Source organism: Bombina bombina, chromosome 3 (genome assembly GCF_027579735.1).
Source record: "Bombina bombina isolate aBomBom1 chromosome 3, aBomBom1.pri, whole genome shotgun sequence".
NCBI lineage: Eukaryota > Metazoa > Chordata > Amphibia > Anura > Bombinatoridae > Bombina > Bombina bombina.
In genome coordinates, this window is record NC_069501.1 from 966,191,185 (window position 1) to 966,210,513 (window position 19,329).

Genomic DNA, 19,329 nt, shown 5'->3' on the forward strand with positions numbered 1-19,329 from the left:
AATTAGTAAAAGATGGAAAGAATGACCATGTTGCTGACTTGCACATTTGTTCAATAGAAACCTCCTTTTTGAAAGCCCAGGAAGTGTAAACTGCTCTAGTAGAATAGGCTGTAATGCATTTTAGGGGAGACATTCTTGCCTCCAAATAAGCCTTGTGAATCAAGTGTTTTAGCCAAGAAGCTAAAGTAACGGCTGTGGCCTGGACCCGAAAAATGAATAAACAAATAAGAGGATGGTCTAAAATGCTTTGTAGCTTGTAAATATAATTTTAATGCTCTCACTACATCTAAATTATGTAGGAACCTTTCTTTAAATATTCATGGATTAGGACAAAGGGAAGGAACTACAATTTCCGGATTGATGTTATTAGAAGAAACTACCTTTGGTAAAAAGTCAAATTTAGTCCTTAAAAACCGCTTGGTGAAAAAACTGTTAAGGGGACTCGCAAGAAAGAGCAGACAATTCAGAAACTCTTCTGGCAGAAAATATTATTAAAATAATTAATACCTTCCAAGGCAGAAGCTGAATATCTAAACCATGCAGAGACTCAAAAGGAGAGACCTGCAAAAACTCTTAGGGGCATATTTATCAAGCACAGTATGGAGTTTGATGCCCCTTATTTCCTGCAAACCTGAAGGCTCGCCGGAAACAGAAGTTATGAAGCAGCGGTCTAAAGATCGCTGCTCCATAACTTGTCCGCCTGCTCTGAGGCCGCGGACAGAAATCAACCCGATCGAATATGATTGGGTTGATTGACACCTCCTGATTGGCCGCAAATCTGCAGGGGGCGGCATTGCACCAGCAGTTCACAAGAACTGCTGGTGCAATGATAAATGCCAACAGTGTATGCTGTCTGCATCTATCGATGTGAAGCGAACATGATACACTACTATGCATCTTGTCTGCTCGCACATTAATAAATATGCCCCTTAGAATCAAATTAAGGTTCTAAGGAGGAGAAATTGGGTTAATCATTGGTCTTATCCTGACTAAAACTTGAACAAAGCTCTAAATGTCAGGAAGATTCACAATTGTTTTGTGATAAAACAGAAAATGTTCTCAAATCTTATCATTTAAAGAGCTAGCAGACAAATCCTTATATAAGCCCTTTTTTAATAATTGAAGAATTCTAAAGGAATGCCTGCTTAAACCTTTTTTTTTTCACACAACCTTGTAATAGAATATTCCTGTAAAAGGCTTTAGGGCCTGAATTAAGGTGTCAACTATAGCATCAGAAAACCTCTCTGTTTTAAAATTAGGTGTTCAATCTCCAAGCCTTCAAGTTGAGAGACTCGAGATCTTGATGATAAAGGACCTTGAGAAAGTAGGTTGTGTCTTAGTGGAAGAGATTATGGAGGGCAATAGAACATCTGTACCAGAGCAGCAAACCAAGTTATGAGTAGACAAGTTGGAACAATAAGAATTAATGATGAGATTTCTTGTTTGATCCAAGCTTCACTCTTGGCAACAGAACAGTTGGCGGAAATATGTAAGCAACAAGACTGAAGGTCTGATAGAGCATCTACAAACTCCACTTGTGGATCCCTGGATCTTGCAAAATATATGGTCTCTCTCTAGTAGACCCCATTGATCTACAATCTAATTGGTGTAGAGATCAGTCCCCAGGATGAACAGATTGGCAACTGATATACTCTGCTTCAAAGTTGATCACACCTGGCATTTGCATTGCAGAAATTGTACAGAGATTGTGCTCTGCCCAAGTTAGAATTAAGAAAGCTCCTTTATCGCTAGAAAACTGCAAGTTCCCCCCTGATGACTGATATGACAGTCTGATTGAAAACACAGAAGAGGCCAGTTCTGAAGGGCCCTGGAGATAGCATGAAGCTCCAAGACCACCATACTGCACTCCAACCTGAGACACTTGTGTTTGTTACGATTATTGATAGACAATGTCTCTTGAGAAATGGACTGGTGATCTATTCACCAGGATAGATTGCTTTGTTGTGGAATTCAAAAACATAATTTATGTAAGAACTTACCTGATAAATTCATTTCTTTCATATTAGCAAGAGTCCATGAGCTAGTGACGTATGGGATATAAATTCCTACCAGGAGGGGCAAAGTTTCCCAAACCTCAAAATGCCTATAAATACACCCCTCACCACACCCACAAATCAGTTTAACGCATAGCCAAGAAGTGGGGTGATAAGAAAAAAGTGTGAAAGCATAAAAAATAAGGAATTGGAATAATTGTGCTTTATACAAAAAAATCATAACCACCACAAAAAGGGTGGGCCTCATGGACTCTTGCTAATATGAAAGAAATGAATTTATCAGGTAAGTTCTTACATAAATTATGTTTTCTTTCATGTAATTAGCAAGAGTCCATGAGCTAGTGACGTATGGGATAATGACTACCCAAGATGTGGATCTTCCACGCAAGAGTCACTAGAGAGGGAGGGATAAAATAAAGACAGCCAATTCCGCTGAAAAAAATCCACACCCAAACTAAAGTTTAAATCTTATAATGAAAAAAACTGAAATTATAAGCAGAAGAATCAAACTGAAACAGCTGCCTGAAGTACTTTTCTACCAAAAACTGCTTCAGAAGAAGAAAACACATCAAAATGGTAGAATTTAGTAAAAGTATGCAAAGAAGACCAAGTTGCTGCTTTGCAAATCTGATCAACCGAAGCTTCATTCCTAAACGCCCAGGAAGTAGAAACTGACGTAGTAGAATGAGCTGTAATCCTTTGAGGCGGAGTTTTACCCGACTCGACATAAGCATGATGAATTAAAGATTTCAACCAAGATGCCAAAGAAATGGCAGAGGCCTTCTGACCTTTCCTAGAACCGGAAAAGATAACAAATAGACTAGAAGTCTTTCGGAAATTCTTAGTAGCTTCAACATAATATTTCAAAGCTCTAACTACATCAAAGAATGCAATGATTTCTCCTTAGAATTCTTAGGATTAGGACATAATGAAGGAACCACAATTTCTCTACTAATGTTGTTAGAATTCACAACCTTAGGTAAAAATTTAAAAGAAGTTCGCAACACTGCCTTATCCTGATGAAAAATCAGAAAAGGAGACTCACAAGAAAGAGCAAATAATTCAGAAACTCTTCTGGCAGAAGAGATGGCCAAAAGGAACAAAACTTTCCAAGAAAGTAATTTAATGTCCAATGAATGCATAGGTTCAAACGGAGGAGCTTGAAGAGCCCCCAGAACCAAATTCAAACTCCAAGGAGGAGAAATTGACTTAATGACAGGTTTTATACGAACCAAAGCTTGTATAAAACAATGAATATCAGGAAGATTAGCAATCTTTCTGTGAAAAAGAACAGAAAGAGCAGAGATTTGTCCTTTCAAGGAACTTGCAGACAAACCTTTATCCAAACCATCCTGAAGAAACTGTAAAATTCTCGGAATTCTAAAAGAATGCCAGGAAAAATGATGAGAAAGACACCAAGAAATATAAGTCTTCCAGACTCTATAATATATCTCCCTAGATACGGATTTACGAGCCTGTAACATAGTATTAATCACAGAGTCAGAGAAACCTCTTTGACTAAGAATCAAGCGTTCAATCTCCATACCTTTAAATTTAAGGATTTGAGATCCTGATGGAAAAAAGGACCTTGCAACAGAAGGTCTGGTCTTAACGGAAGAGTCCACGGTTGGCAAGAGGCCATCCGGACAAGATCCGCATACCAAAACCTGTGAGGCCATGCTGGAGCTACCAGCAGAACAAACAAGCATTCCTTCAGAATCTTGGAGATTACTCTTGGAAGAAGAACTAGAGGCGGAAAGATATAGGCAGGATGATACTTCCAAGGAAGTGACAATGCATCCACTGCTTCCGCTTGAGGATCTGGACAGATACCTGGGAAGTTTCTTGTTTAGATGAGAGGCCATCAGATCTATTTCTGGAAGTCCCCATATTTGAACAATCTGAAGAAATACCTCTGGGTGAAGAGACCATTCGCCCGGATGTAACGTTTGCGACGGAGATAATCCGCTTCCCAATTGTCTATACCTGGGATATGAACCGCAGAAACTAGACAGGAGCTGGATTCCGCCCATACCAGAATTCGAGATACTTCTTTCATGGCCAGAGGACTGTGAGTCCCTCCTTGATGATTGATGTATGCCACAGTTGTGACATTGTCTGTCTGAAAACAAATGAACGATTCTCTCTTTAGAAGAGGCCAAGACTGAAGAGCTCTGAAAATTGCACGGAGTTCCAAAATATTGATTGGTAATCTCACCTCCTGAGATTCCCAAACCCCTTGTGCTGTCAGAGACCCCCAAACAGCTCCCCAACCTGTCAGACTTGCATCTGTTGAAATTACAGTCCAGGTCGGAAGAACAAAAGAAGCCCCCTGAACTAAACGATGGTGATCTGTCCACCACGTCAGAGAGTGTCGTACAATCGGTTTTAAAGATATTAATTGAGATATCTTTGTGTAATCCCTGCACCACTGGTTCAGCATACAGAGCTGAAGAGGTCGCATGTGAAAACGAGCAAAGGGGATCGCATCCAATGCAGCAGTCATAAGACCTAGAATTTCCATGCATAAGGCTACCGAAGGGAATGATTGTGATTGAAGGTTTCGACAAGCTGAGATCAATTTTAGACGTCTCTTGTCTGTCAGAGACAGAGTCATGGACACTGAATCTATCTGGAAACCTAAAAAGGTAACCCTTGTTTGAGGAATCAATGAACTTTTCGGAAAATTGATCCTCCAACCATGATCTTGAAGAAACAACACAAGTCGATTCGTATGAGATTCTGCTAAATGTGAAGACTGAGCAAGTACCAAGATATCGTCCAAATAAGGAAATACCACAATACCCTGTTCTCTGATTACAGACAGAAGGGCACCGAGAACCTTTGTAAAAATCTTTGGAGCTGTTGCTAGGCCAAACGGCAGAGCCACAAACTGGTAATGCTTGTCTAGGAAAGAGAATCTCAGAAACTGATAGTGATCTGGATGAATCGGAATATGCAGATATGCATCCTGTAAATCTATTGTGGACATATAATGCCCTTGCTGAACAAAAGGCAGAATAGTCCTTATAGTTACCATCTTGAATGTTGGTATCCTTACATAACGATTCAATATTTTTAGATCCAGAACTGGTCTGAAAGAATTCTCCTTCTTTGGTACAATGAAGAGATTTGAATAAAACCCCAGCCCCTGTTCCAGAACTGGAACTGGCATAATTACTCCAGCCAACTCTAGATCTGAAACACATTTCAGAAATGCTTGAGCCTTTGCTGGATTTACTGGGACACGGGAAAGAAAAAATCTCTTTGCAGGAGGCCTTATCTTGAAGCCAATTCTGTACCCTTCTGAAACAATGTTTTGAATCCAAAGATTGTGAATTGAATTGATCCAAATTTGTTTGAAAAAACGTAATCTGCCCCCTACCAGCTGGGCTGGAATGAGGGCCGCACCTTCATGTGGACTTGGGAGCTGGTTTTGGTTTTCTAAAAGGCTTGGACTTATTCCAGACTGGAGATGGTTTCCAAACTGATACTGCTCCTGAGGGCGAAGGATCAGGCTTTTGTTCCTTATTGTGACGAAAGGAACGAAAACGATTATTAGACCTAAATTTACCTTTAGATTTTCTATCCTGTGGTAAAAAAGTTCCTTTCCCTCCAGTAACAGTTGAGATAATAGAATCCAACTGAGAACCAAATAATTTATTACCCTGGAAAGAAAGGGAAAGCAAAGTTGACTTAGAAGACATATCAGCATTCCAAGTTTTAAGCCATAAAGCTCTTCTAGCTAGAATAGCTAGAGACATATACCTGACATCAACTCTAATGATATCAAAGATGGCATCACAAATAAAGTTATTAGCATGTTGAAGAAGATTAACAATGCTATGAGAGTTATGATCTGTTACTTGTTGCGCTAAAGCTTCTAACCAAAAAGTTGAAGCTGCAGCCACATCCGCTAAAGATATGTTCAGGTAATCTTCTTAGACCTGCTATAAGTAAGCTTTTCTTAGAAAGGATTCAATCTTCCTATCTAAAGGATCCTTAAAGGAAGTACTATCTGCCGTAGGAATAGTAGTACGTTTAGCAAGAGTAGAGACAGCCCCATCAACCTTAGGGATTTTGTCCCAAAATTGTAATCTGTCAGACGGCACAGGATATAATTGCTTAAAACGTTTAGAAGGAGTAAATAAATTACACAAATTATTCCATTCCCTGGAGATTACTTAAGAAATAGCATCAGGGACAGGAAAAACTTCTGGAATAACTACAGGAGATTTAAAAACCTTATTTAAATGTTTAGATTTAGTATCAAGAGGACCAGAATCCTCTATTTCTAATGCAATTAAGACCTCTTTAAGTAAAGAACGAATAAATTCCATTTTGAATAAATATGAAGATTTATCAGCAACAACCTCTGAGACAGAATCCTCTGAACCAGAGGAACCACTATCAGAATCAGAATGATGATGTTCATTTAAAAATTCATCTGAAAAATGAGAAGTTTTAAAAGACCTTTTACGTTTACTAGAAGGGGGAATAACAGGCATAGCCTTCTTAATAGATTTAGAAACAAAATCTCTTATGTTAACAGGAACACTCTGAGCATTAGATGTTGATGGAACCACAACAGGTAATGTAACATTACTAAAGGAAATATTATCTGCATTAACAAGTTTGTCATGACATTCATTACAAACAACAGCTGGAGGAACAGATACCACAAGTTTACAACAGATACACTTAACTTTGGTAGATCCAGCACCAGGCAGCGTTTTTCCAGAAGTATCTTCTGACTCAGTGTCAATCTGGGACATCTTGCAATATGTAATAGAAAAAACAACATATAAAGCAAAATTGATCAAATTCCTTAAATGACAGTTTCAGGAATGGGAAAAAATGCCAGTGAACAAGCTTCTAGCAACCAGAAGCAATAAATAATGAGACTTAAATAATGTGGAGACAAAAGTGACGCCCATATTTTTTAGCGCCAAAAAAGACGCCCACATTATTTGGCGCCTAAATGCTTTTGGCGCCAAAAATGACGCCACATCCGGAACGCCGACACTTTTGGCGCAAAAAAAACGTCAAAAATGACGCAACTTCCGGCGACACGTATGACGCCGGAAACAGAAAAAAGTTTTTGCGCCAAAAAAGTCTGCGCCAAGAATGACGCAATAAAATGAAGCATTTTCAGCCCCCGCGAGCCTAACAGCCCACAGGAAAAAAAGTCAAATTTTAAGGTAAGAAAAAAATTGATTTATTCAAATGCATTATCCCAAATATGAAACTGACTGTCTGAAATAAGGAACGTTGAATATCCTGAGTCAAGGCAAATAAATGTTTGAATACATATATTTAGAACTTTATACAAAAGTGCCCAACCATAGCTTAGAGTGTCACAGAAAATAAGACTTACTTACCCCAGGACACTCATCTACATGTAGTAGAAAGCCAAACCAGTACTGAAACGAGAATCAGTAGAGGTAATGGTATATATAAGAGTATATCGTCGATCTGAAAAGGGAGGTAAGAGATGAATCTCTACGACCGATAACAGAGAACCTATGAAATAGACCCCGTAGAAGGAGATCATTGAATTCAAATAGGCAATACTCTCCTCACATCCCTCTGACATTCACTGCACGCTGAGAGGAAAACCGGGCTCCAACCTGCTGCGGAGCGCATATCAACATAGAATCTAGCACAAACTTACTTCACCACCTCCATAGGAGGCAAAGTTTGTAAAACTGATTTGTGGGTGTGGTGAGGGGTGTATTTATAGGCATTTTGAGGTTTGGGAAACTTTGCCCCTCCTGGTAGGAATGTATATCCCATACGTCACTAGCTCATGGACTCTTGCTAATTACATGAAAGAAAGTATTCTTTGAAAAATCAGGGTATAGTCGTGGCATCATTGACTTAACATGCAAAGTTGAAGAGGTCTCATGTGAAACCGAGCAAATGGAATTACATCTGATGCTGCAACCATCAGCAATTAGCCTTCCATGCATACGGCTACTGTAGGGATGGAAACTGACTTTAGTTATTACTTCAGTAATTTAGTAGACTGCGCCTGGTATAACATACAAGCTCACAATTTGTAGATCTCCTAACAAGATCACAAAATTTTGTACAACAGAGGATAGGTAAATAGGAGCACCAAAGGTTCAAGTAACAATATTGTGACACTCCCAGGATATCACTGAAATAGAACTTTCTCTACACCATATGATCTAACTATAAGGATTTATTTTGGATAAAAAAAAAATTCAGACGCTTTTCCATTTGAATTTTTATTTTTTACTTTTTCACTTTAATATGTAATTTAGTCATTTTTTACACTGATCCCCAGGAGATTAAGAACATTCATTTGAGGACTTAAAGGGCCATTATACACTCAAAAAATATAGGCGATTTAAATTAAGCACCAAAAGAAGATAAAGTTTATAATTGACATGTGTTAGCAATTTTGCTGCTAACTCTCCTAAAAATGATTATAAAGTTTCTAATCTTCTCAGTGCATGAGAATACGAACGTAATCTCCACTAGCTTTAGAGCAAGGCTTTTTCTACACTCCCTATCTAGTGTCCTTTACAGCCAGCCCCCATGCTGGGGCTGTCTGTGTAATAGATAAGCCTGTCACAAATCCCCTCACCTCTCAGCCGTTTCTTCCTGACTGTTTACACTGGCTGGGCACGATCTCACTCCCCACTCTGTCCTCCCGGTAAGCATTCAATAGACACAACTGGAATATTCACAGCTCTGTGAAACATGATCCTGAGATGTATTTTACATGTATATCAGCTGAGCCTGAGAGATGTAGAGAATTTAATTGTAACACTAACAAACTGCACATGAGATAAATCACAGGGATTCTACCCCAGCAGTGTCTCAGTTTTATTTGCACCTCGGCAACATCCAGAGCTCCGCCCCCAGCTACTCCCACTCTCCTGCCTTCTCATAAATATTCATATTGTAGCTGTAAAGCTGGGGGCGGAGCTCTGGATGTTGCAGAGGTGCAGATAAAACTGTGACACTGCTGTGGTAGAATCCCTGTGATTTAGCTCATGTGCAGTTTGTTAGTGTTACAATTAAATGCTCTACATCTCTCAGGCTCAGCTGATATACATGTAAAATACATCTGCCCATATAAAAAAAACAGTGCAACTGTGCATATATCCGACTCCCTCTTTGTCATCACTACGGCACTCTGAATATTTTAACACACAGCTCTGTAAAACATCTCAGGATCATGTTTCACAGAGTAGTGAGTGGAATATTCCAGTTGTGTCTACTGAATGCTTACCGGGAGGACAGAGTGGGGAGTGAGATCGTGCCCAGCCAGTGTAAACAGTCAGGAAGAAACGGCTGAGAGGTGAGGGGATTTGTGACAGGCTTATCTATTACACAGACAGCCCCAGCATGGGGGCTGGCTGTAAAGGACACTAGATAGGGAGTGTAGAAAAAGCCTTGCTCTAAAGCTAGTGGAGATTACGTTCGTATTCTCATGCACTGAGATTAGAAACTTTATAATCATTTTTAGGAGAGTTAGCAGCAATATTGCTAACACATGTCAATTATAAACTTTATCTTCTTTTGGTGCTTAATTTAAATCGCCTATATTTTTTGAGTGTATAATGGCCCTTTAAGCACAGATATTTAACTATATCCTCTTTTCATTTTCCTTTTTTCTGTTTCTTTTATATGTGATACTACCTATATCATTAGCCAGGCAAGCTATTTTTTATACATTGGCTTTCACATTGTTCATTTATTTTATTGTTCATTATCCATAGCTCATTGTTTTTATATCCTATCTGGTAGAAACACCTATCAGAATTCTGCTAATTTTTAAGTTTCAATAAATTTGTTAACTTTCACTATTTTGGTATTTATCACTCTGTAATACAACTGTCACAAATCATCCCTGATTGCATACTTGAGCCTTTGGCGCTCCTATTTACCTATCCTCTGGAAACTGACTGAAGTCTTGCTCATGTTGTCTGTAACATTAATTTCCTTTGATCTGTTAAAGAAAATCTCATTGTTATGGAGTCTATAGTGATAGCTAGGAAAGAGACTCTTGTCTGAGGAGAAAGAGGTATCTTTCAAATATTGATTCTCCAGCCATGTTTGAGAAGAAATAACAAAAGACTGTTGGTATGGGATTTTGATAAAGGTAAAGATGGAGCTTGTACCAAAATATCGTATAGGTATGCAGCCACTGAAATACCCTGAGCTCTTATTACAGACAAGACAGTTCCCAGAACCTTTGTGAAAATTCTTGGATCAATAGCCAGACCAAATGGCATAGCAACAAACTGAGAATGTTTGTACTGGAAGGTAAACCTTAGAAACTGGTGATGATCCTTGTGGACATGAATTTGAAGGAAAACATCCTTCAAATCTATTATGGACATATATTTCCCTGTTGTACAAGGTGTAGAATCATAAGAATTGTTTCCATTTTGATGGTAGGAATCCTGAGAAACTTAGTTAAAGTTTTCAAATTCAGAATAGGCCTGAAAGTTCCCACTTTTTTGGGAACAATAAACAGGTTGGAATAAGAAAACTCTAGCCTTGTTCTGACATAGGAACTGGAACTATTACTCCCATGAGTACTAGATCCTGAATACATTGAAAAAAGGCTTGTCTTCAAAGGGTCCTTTGGAACATGGGTAGAAGGAACCGTTCCCTGGGAGGCTTTGATCTGAAACGCATTCTGTATCTGTGAGACACTATGATTAGAACCCAAGGATCTTGAACAGACTGAGACCTGGCCCTCCAAAAAAGGCATAATCTGCCCCCTACCAAAAAGGAATCTGAATCGGGGCCTCACTTTCATGCTGCCTTTGTAAAGGAGGAAGGCTTTTTTTTGGCCTTGTTCCAATTGAGGTTGGACTTCCAGAAGGACTGAAAGAATCTTATTTTTGTGAAAAGGAGGAGGACCTTTGATTCCTAGATTGGTGAAAAGAACAAAAAAAAAACGACTACTAGCTCTGTTATTTCCATTAGACTTTCTATCTAGAAAAAGAAAATCTAAATTACCTCCAGTCACAGTAGAAATTATGGCATATAGACCAGGCCCAAACAAAAGCTATTCTAGTCAAATCTGATAAAGCCATATTTTTGGCATTCATTTTAATTATGTCAACAATATCATCACAAATAAAAGTTTTTGCTGACCTAAGAAGTTTCCAACATATTTGATAATTGTATCTATAGAATCTTCTGAGATCTGTTAAAAAAAAGGATTGTCACACCAAAGAGTTGCAGCCGCTGTCACAAAAGCAAAACTGATATCTGGTTTAAATATGTAACCCACTTGTATAAATGCTCTTCTGTGATTTTGTAATTTTCTAACTATAGCATATTTTTTAAAGATTTACTATCCTCTAAAGGAATAGTAGTGTATTTAGTAGGGATGCACCGAAATGAAAATTCTGGACCGAAACCGATTCCGAAAATTTAGGATGCCCCTGGCCGAAAACCGAAAATTACATTTTTTTTCTTTTTTAACTACAGTGTGTGTGTAACTGAGAAAGCTTGTAGGCGGGAAAGCTCCAACAAATGGGCGTGGTCACTTGTACTGTAGGGCGTGATCTGCAGGGAAACTGGTGGAGCTCTACAAGGGATAGCGTGGTTATAGCCAGACAACAATACGAGATGGACATGTGTTTTGTTTTTGGGTGTAGTTATCCATGCGATGGGCGTGGCTGCACCTGATCGTCTCTCATCATATCTCCGCCTAGTTCCTGGTTCGGGACTCACACTGACCCGTAATATTATATGTCCGGAGCCCCAAATGGAGTCTGCCTGTCACCTATCACCAGGACCACCGGACTTAGCTACGACCTTATGTGCAAAGTGGTTATAGAAAGTTACTGTGCTTTTTTGTATACACTGTCTGGTGAGTGCTAATTTGTACCAACTGTGTGTGAGCTTGGGGCTTATGCATATATAGTGTGCACGCATATTTGCCTCAGGCGAATAGAATGTCTACGCACATGAAGCTGATGTATGAGCACTGTATATAAGGCTTATACATATTTACTGTGTGCGCTTAGGGCTGTGTCTGATTATATCAAGTGTTTATAAACTTATCCTCCTTTTAATACTGTATTCAGAACTTTGGTTTCCTTCTTAAAAAAAAAAAAAAAAAAAAAAAAAAAGGGCACTGCTTGTTTCAAATATCATCATGTCATGGTACTTATGTGTGTGCTCTGTGTACCATGCCAGTGCTGTGCTGCTCACCTTATGCTAAGGATAGACATGTAACTCAATAGAACAGGGGAGGGCTGTACATTTTTAGCCATTTTGGTCCTGTTTGGTCTGAAATTGGAATTGCACATTATCGGCGGACCACATTTTGGTGCATTGCTAGTATTATTCTTTATTTTGTTCTGTACAACAGAATCAGATTTAAATGTTTTTTTGGGTTTTTTTTTACCAATTATCCAAATAAAGTATAGTCCTAGAAAACCATCTTTATATGCAAAACAGCAAGTCAAGTAATGAACTCAAACTGCAGCTCTAGGCTGGCATCATATTTGAAATATGTTACACAATAATTTTGCCGAAAATAAAAGGCTAAAAGACCGAAAACCGAAATAACCAAAAATGCCATTTTCGGCCGAAACGTTTCTGTGGCCAAAATTTCGGTGCATCCCTAGTATTTAGATTAACTGATTTTTCCTCAGAAGACTTAGGGTCTTAAACTCATAAAGTACATAACCTCCATTAGTAAAATATGTACCAGTTTGAACATAAAAGAGGATGATTCTGTATCCTGATCAACAACTGATTTATAATCTTTAGAAACTACTTCACCTTCAGAAGATAGATTTGGGGTGTTAGAATCTGAGTCTGAAAGTAACTGTTTAACTGATCCTTAGAGATTCAGAGTTAGCAGATAAACCAACTGAAGGTTGTTTTTCAGACTCTTTTGTGCTTACTTGGAAGTGGTATGGCTGCCAACATCTCTGAAACAATTGAGCACACAAAATATTTAAATCCTGGAGCAACATCTAAAGAATTCCCCAGTGCAGTACAGACAAAGGGAGGGCAGATTCCTTTGAGGTAATATCAGCATCTGACTGGTTGGAATGCATTAGGTGGTCCAAGCAAAAGTAGCAAAGTTGAGCTGGAGGAAAAACAGGCACAAGTTTGCAAAATATACACTTAAAGTGAAGGTAAACTTTCACGAATGAGTCCCCGGTTTTTAAAACTAATATTAAAAACAGGGGCACGTTCATTCATGAAAGTTTGCATACAAGAAGCTCGTCTCTTCCTACATCAGCAATGACGAAACCGGCTTCCTCCAATCACAGCCTGGCCTCAGGCAATGTTTGCTCTGGGGTAGAAGCTGTGATTGTCCAATACACTGTGCTTACCAACTGCAGAAAAGACTGCTTCCAGTAGATAGCCCATCCAGTGCTGAGCACATCACAGCAGAGGATTTATGTGTAGAGTATATAGACGACCCACAAGGAGGATGGTAAGGGACTCCCCCCCCCCCCCCCGGGCAGGCTTGTAACTAACTCCCAAGAGTAATTGTGTCACTACCCAATACTCCAATCTTCCCTCTCTTCAACTCTCTGAGGGGGAAATGGAAATCAAATCAGTCTGAGTACCATTCTAAGCAAAGAATCTGGAGCATCTCAATTCTTCGTCTTCCTCCTGTGAAGGCAAAGATAAGACTGGCATACAAGAGAGGTGTGAGGGATTGTGTGCTCTTGGAGTTTTGAAACTCTTTACCTCCTCCTAGTGGCAAGGCGTTGAATCCCAGTAGTAATGACTCATGGACTCTCACCACCTTATGAAAGAAAAATATAGAAAAAGAGGCACAATACAATCAGAGCCTTTATAATGTAACGTGTTAATCTAGTAGCCAGAAAGTAGAACAAAAAGAAAATCTATAAATATATAAAGCCTGTAGCATACTTTTCAGAAATTAATTTGCTTCTGTATAAGTTTATTTTCATACATCACTAAAAAGTTATCTTACCTAATTTGAAGAAGAACTTTGTGCACATATATATATTTGTCATCCACTAAAAACTTTAAGTCTGCTGTATTGGGATTGTCAAATTCCTTTTTCAGTGACTCCGCTACAGTTAAGTGGTCATCTGGCTCTACATGGAAATAAGTTATGTAGAAGGTTAATGTGGTGCTTCTGCGCTAGTTCTCTATATCTACATTATACATTTTTACAAATGTTTTCATTTGAGAATATATTTACTAGGAACAATCCATAGACATACACATTTAATATAACAATATCTATATATATTAGTATTTAACTTAAACTAGATCATTACAAATAACACACCCCTTAAATTTTAACGAACAATGAAAAAAAACATATCTAGAAACCATCAATACATTTTATTACACCAAACATAAAAAACACCAATATAGGGCTAAGATTACAAGTGGATCGCTAATTTATCGCACACCCGCAAATGGGCAAATTTGCCCGTTTGTGGGCACACGATAAATAACCAGCCATTACAAGTGGCTGGTTAATGCTACTGCGAGCTTGCGGTAGCAATTAGTGCTCAGAAAATTAACAAGAGATCAGATCTCTAGTTAATTTTCTAAAAGTGCCCCAAATGCCCTCAAAAAAAATTTTATGGGGAAAAAAAAGAAGCTTTTTTCCTCATAAAACAGTACGGCACTAGGCAGTTTTAAGGGGTTAAAAGTGGCAGGTGTGGGGCGCTAGAAGAAAAAAAAAAACACAATAAAAAAGTGCCTTTATATTGCGGTCTATGGGAACTGTGTGTTCCCTGTAAATATATATGTATATGCTTATATACATATATAAGTTTGTGTTAATATGTGTATATACACATATTAACACATAAATATATATGTATACAAGTATATATATATATATATATATATATATATAATTAAAATTGCTGCGCTACTTACCCCCTTTGCTGCGCTAGGTTCTGTGCAGTGTATGACAGCATCAGAAAGAGGCTCCCATTGGAGCCTATGGAACCGCACTCTTGTGAGCGCAATGCTTCCGTGCAATGTGAATGCAACCTCGCATTGCACCTTACTTGTAATACCAGTGCACATTTGCGTGCGCTGGTATTACAAAGTGGAGTCCAAATATCGCTTTAGCGAAAGCAATATTTTGTGCTCCACTTGTAATCTGGCCCATAGCTATTTATTTGACTCATCTCACCAACAGATAGGAGGCGCCACATTATGGCAGGTGTAGAAAAGCAGGCAAACACATCATCTGTACAGGTGAAGTTGGTGAGGTGTGGTTGGATGACAGACTGTCCTCGGCACTGGCCCCACATGTAAATCTGACCACTCTGGGATTTAGCAGCAGATGTATGAGATGAGTGGCAGGCGGCAATCTCCACCACTCTGTAATACACATAAAACCAATATATATTTATATAAAAAAGCAAGCAGATAGATACAGATAGACCAGTCATAACAATTAGTCTTAAAAAGAAAAAAATCATTAAGTACAGAAAATAAGAAATACTTTCCACTAGCAAGTTTTCTGTATGAAATTTTCAAATAAAGAGGCTAATATGAAACCTAAACATTATCAGACTGGGGATGCTTCCAGGTTGCAGCAGTTTATTTTTATTTTACATGATAAACCCACTGCTTATTGCTCAACAGACTTGTCATCTATGATTATACAATATAATTTTGATGTCTACAGAATTTGCTACACAGATTAAACTAATTGTGAAAGATTTCAGCCCTAAAAAACCAAAATTTATGCTTACCTGATAAATGTATTTATTTCTTCACACGGTGAGTCCACGGGTCATCAATTACTGTTGGGAATATCACTCCTGGCCAGCAGGAGGAGGCAAAGAGCACCACAGCAAAGCTGTTAAGTATCCCTTCCCTTCCCACAACCCCCAGTCATTCGACCGAAGAAAAAGGAGAGAAAGGAAATAACGCAAGGTGCAGATTTGCCTGAGGTTTATATAAAAAAAAACTGTCTGAAAAACAGGGAGGGCCGTGGACTCACCGTGTCAAGAAATAAATAAATTTATCAGGTAAGCATAAATTTTGTTTTCTTTCTTAAGACACGGTGAGTCCGCGGATCATCAATTACTGTTGGGAATCAATACCCAAGCTAGAGTACACAGATGATTAGGGAGGGACAAGACAGGTAACCTAAACAGAAGGCAATTTATAGAATTTGGAAAAATTGTGCAAAGAGGACCAAGTCGCAGCCTTGCAAATCTGTTCCACAGAGGCCTCATTCTTGAAGGCCCAAGAAGAAGAAACAGCCCTAGTGGAATGAGCTGTGATTCTTTCAGGAGGCTGCTGTCCAACAGTCTCATATGTGCACTGAAGGCAAAGAGAATGACTGGGGGTTGTGATAAGGGAAGTAATACTTAAAAGCTTTGCTGTGGTGCTCTTTGCCTCCTCCTGCTGGCCAGGAGTGATATTCCCAACAGTAATTGTTGATCCGTGGACTCACCATGTCTTAAGAAAGATTTTTTATTTTAAATGGATGCGTACAGTGGCGACCCAGTAATGGATCCGGCCTTCATCTAAACAAGCTATCCACCAACCCCCCCTTGACTTTGATAAAGCAGCTTTCTATGCTTTACTAATTGCCTAGTATGAACAGTTTCCCTATGTTTTCAGGCGCTACTAGTTTCGCTATTGTGTCCATATCAGGGAGCATCTATGTGTTAGTTCACTTTAGAGAATGCCTTAATCGATTTTAAACATGTGGCTATCTGTAAAGAAGATAAAGATTGGAGGAGGGGACTTTAATAACAGACTTCTTAGGACAGAAGCAAAATTGATTTATACTATGCTGTTTCCTAACAGTCTCTATACAAATAAATTATGATAATAAATATGGAATTTGATTTTAATATTTTCTTGTAAATTAGATAAATATAAATTGATTTATGTTATAATTGGATATAAATGGCTAATACTCTGTATGTGGGGACAAGTGGATTGTTATAGTATATATAAAAACATACTTATCTTTGGCCTGTTTATATAAACATACTCTTTTTTACCCTTTATGATTAATCTCTTTTTGTGGTAGTACTTCGATTTACAAACAGTTATCTTTCTTTTAAAGGAAAATTCACCATTTTCATGTGCAAGAGTGTACAGATTATTTATGCACAAACTGAATCATACTATGTTTATATGACATTTCTATAACATTGCTATATGATTTGTAATGTTATATCAATATGGTTGTGATTTGTATGTTTTATATGTTTTTAAGTTATTTTATGTTTGATAGAAATGAATACTGATACTTCCACTAATGAGAAATATTATGACCTGCAGATTTGTATATGAAGATATTTATAGGGATATACATAACATGTTACCACTTTAAGATTGCATTTGAGGACTGCTACAGGTGAGTTGCTATTCCTCTACTGCAAAGGTTACACGCTGATCAGCTGTGGATTTCCATGTTAGGAGGATATAAGTTTTAACACACATCTTTTATTCTATGAGTAGTTCCTTCGGCATATTTCACCAGGGAGGTCAGTTTCCTTACCCGCATTAGTGAGCTATCTAGACCATCCAGATTCCTGTGGACAACCAGCGGGAGCCGACTACCATGTTGCAAAATGCAAGTTCCGGTCCGACTTCTGAACCTTCATTCGCATGCTGTCCCTGGGCTGTAGAGGGAATCCTGTCTTCGGCGGCTCTTCAGGGGGATACAGCCGGCCCCCTGGAGGGTTGTCTGGGAGCCGCCTGTGGCTCAGTGCTGGAGCCATTGGAGTCCTCTGATAATTTGTGGCACAAGGAAGATATGCATCCGGAGAAAGCAATCTACATCGTAACCCTCTTGTATGAATCTCTGTTAGAGTTGTGGTCCCTGCGTATAGAACTTTCGGACAGTGCTGTCACCACATTGTTTGGGAACACTCCTAAACTAAAGGCCCTACCATGTAAACCGTGGACAGGCTTATCGTGGAAACAAATAAACTCTCAAGACCATATGACTCAATACGGCATAGGATAAGGCTTCTCTAATAACAGATGAGAAGGGGATTGCACCTTGAGCTGTATTCCTAACCTCTAATGTTTAACTCACTTTATAGTTTACACTTCTGATGTTAAAGTTAGCTATTTCACCATCAATGGTCTGTTTCTAATGCCTTTCACAGGTTCTGGTTTCCCACACACCATCACTGTATTTTACTCTGGTTTCCCCGTATGGCCACAATGTTTATGTGGGGCTATGTAGAGATTAATATATTTCACATTGGTCTCACAACTAGTAAAACTTTGTCTATATTAATACTATAGGGGTGACTAAGACCATAGTGGACCTAGAACAGGGTAATTATTAATTTAATGTATTGTTTGCAGTATATGTCTGTTATATATGGTAATTAATGCTAAAAAATACCAGTCCCAAGGTATCACTGATAATCTAGTCCCTCCTCTACTACCCTAAGGACCAGAGGGGATATATTCACCTCAAGGGTACATATAAATACCTATACGACGTCCTATATCATAGAAAGCTTGAATCTATACTTATGATATGTAGTTTACGTTGTAAAAGTGCAAGTGTTGCAAACATTTGAATATTGTATGATTCTGACAGCCCAACCTTGGTTTTACTGATGCTTATGATCCATATGTCCTTAAAAGGGACATGACACCCAAAACATTTCTTTCATGATTCAGATTGAGAATACAATTTTAAACAACTTTCCAATTTACTTCTATTATTTAATAAGCTTCCTTCTTTTGCTATCCTTTACTGAAAGGTTTATCTAGGCAAGCTCAGGGGCAGCAGAGAACCTAGGTTCTAGCTGTTCATAGGTGGCTTCATATATATATTGATTTTGATTGGCTCACTCATGTGTTCAATTAGAAACCATTAGTGCATTGCTGCTCCTTCAACAAATGATACCAAGAGAATGAAACAGATTAGATAATAGAAGTAAATTAGAAAGTTGTTTACAATTGTATTTTCGGGGGCGGAGCCAACAGCCAGGATGATCAGACGTGCGTACCCTGAGCTCCTAGGCCATATCTAATTAAAGTCACTATTTACAGAAACGGAATGAGCTAAATTTATATGTAGACATTTATTAGCTGACTCATAAGGGAAAGACACTATGCATGAGTTAATCTGTGGTGCTAACTCTGTGTTTGGTGCCCATATTGTGGAGAGCTGATATACTGCGAGTGTTGAGATGCTTGGGCCTACCTCCGCTATCATTTGCCTGCAGATCTAAGCCTGAATTTGTCCTCAACATGGAAGAGACTCCGGAACTGCTCTATATTTTATTACAAGGTCTGGATCAGCAGATTGCAAACCGCTTTACCGATCTTTCAGACACACTTAGTT

At 38.6% G+C, this 19,329-nt stretch overlaps 1 protein-coding gene across 4 annotated transcripts in view; it reads right to left on the minus strand.

The window, feature by feature from the left end:
* The window catches only part of RCBTB2 (RCC1 and BTB domain containing protein 2), a 193,244-nt gene that overhangs the window by 66,998 nt on the left and 106,917 nt on the right, over positions 1-19,329 (minus strand). For all 4 annotated transcript variants that reach the window (XM_053708022.1, XM_053708025.1, XM_053708023.1 and 1 more), the window contains exons 9-10: positions 15,175-15,365; positions 13,984-14,110 (exon numbers count right to left, since the gene is read on the minus strand). In XM_053708022.1, the coding sequence (XP_053563997.1) occupies positions 13,984-14,110; positions 15,175-15,365 (318 nt within the window). The remainder of the gene's footprint in view (positions 1-13,983; positions 14,111-15,174; positions 15,366-19,329) is intronic.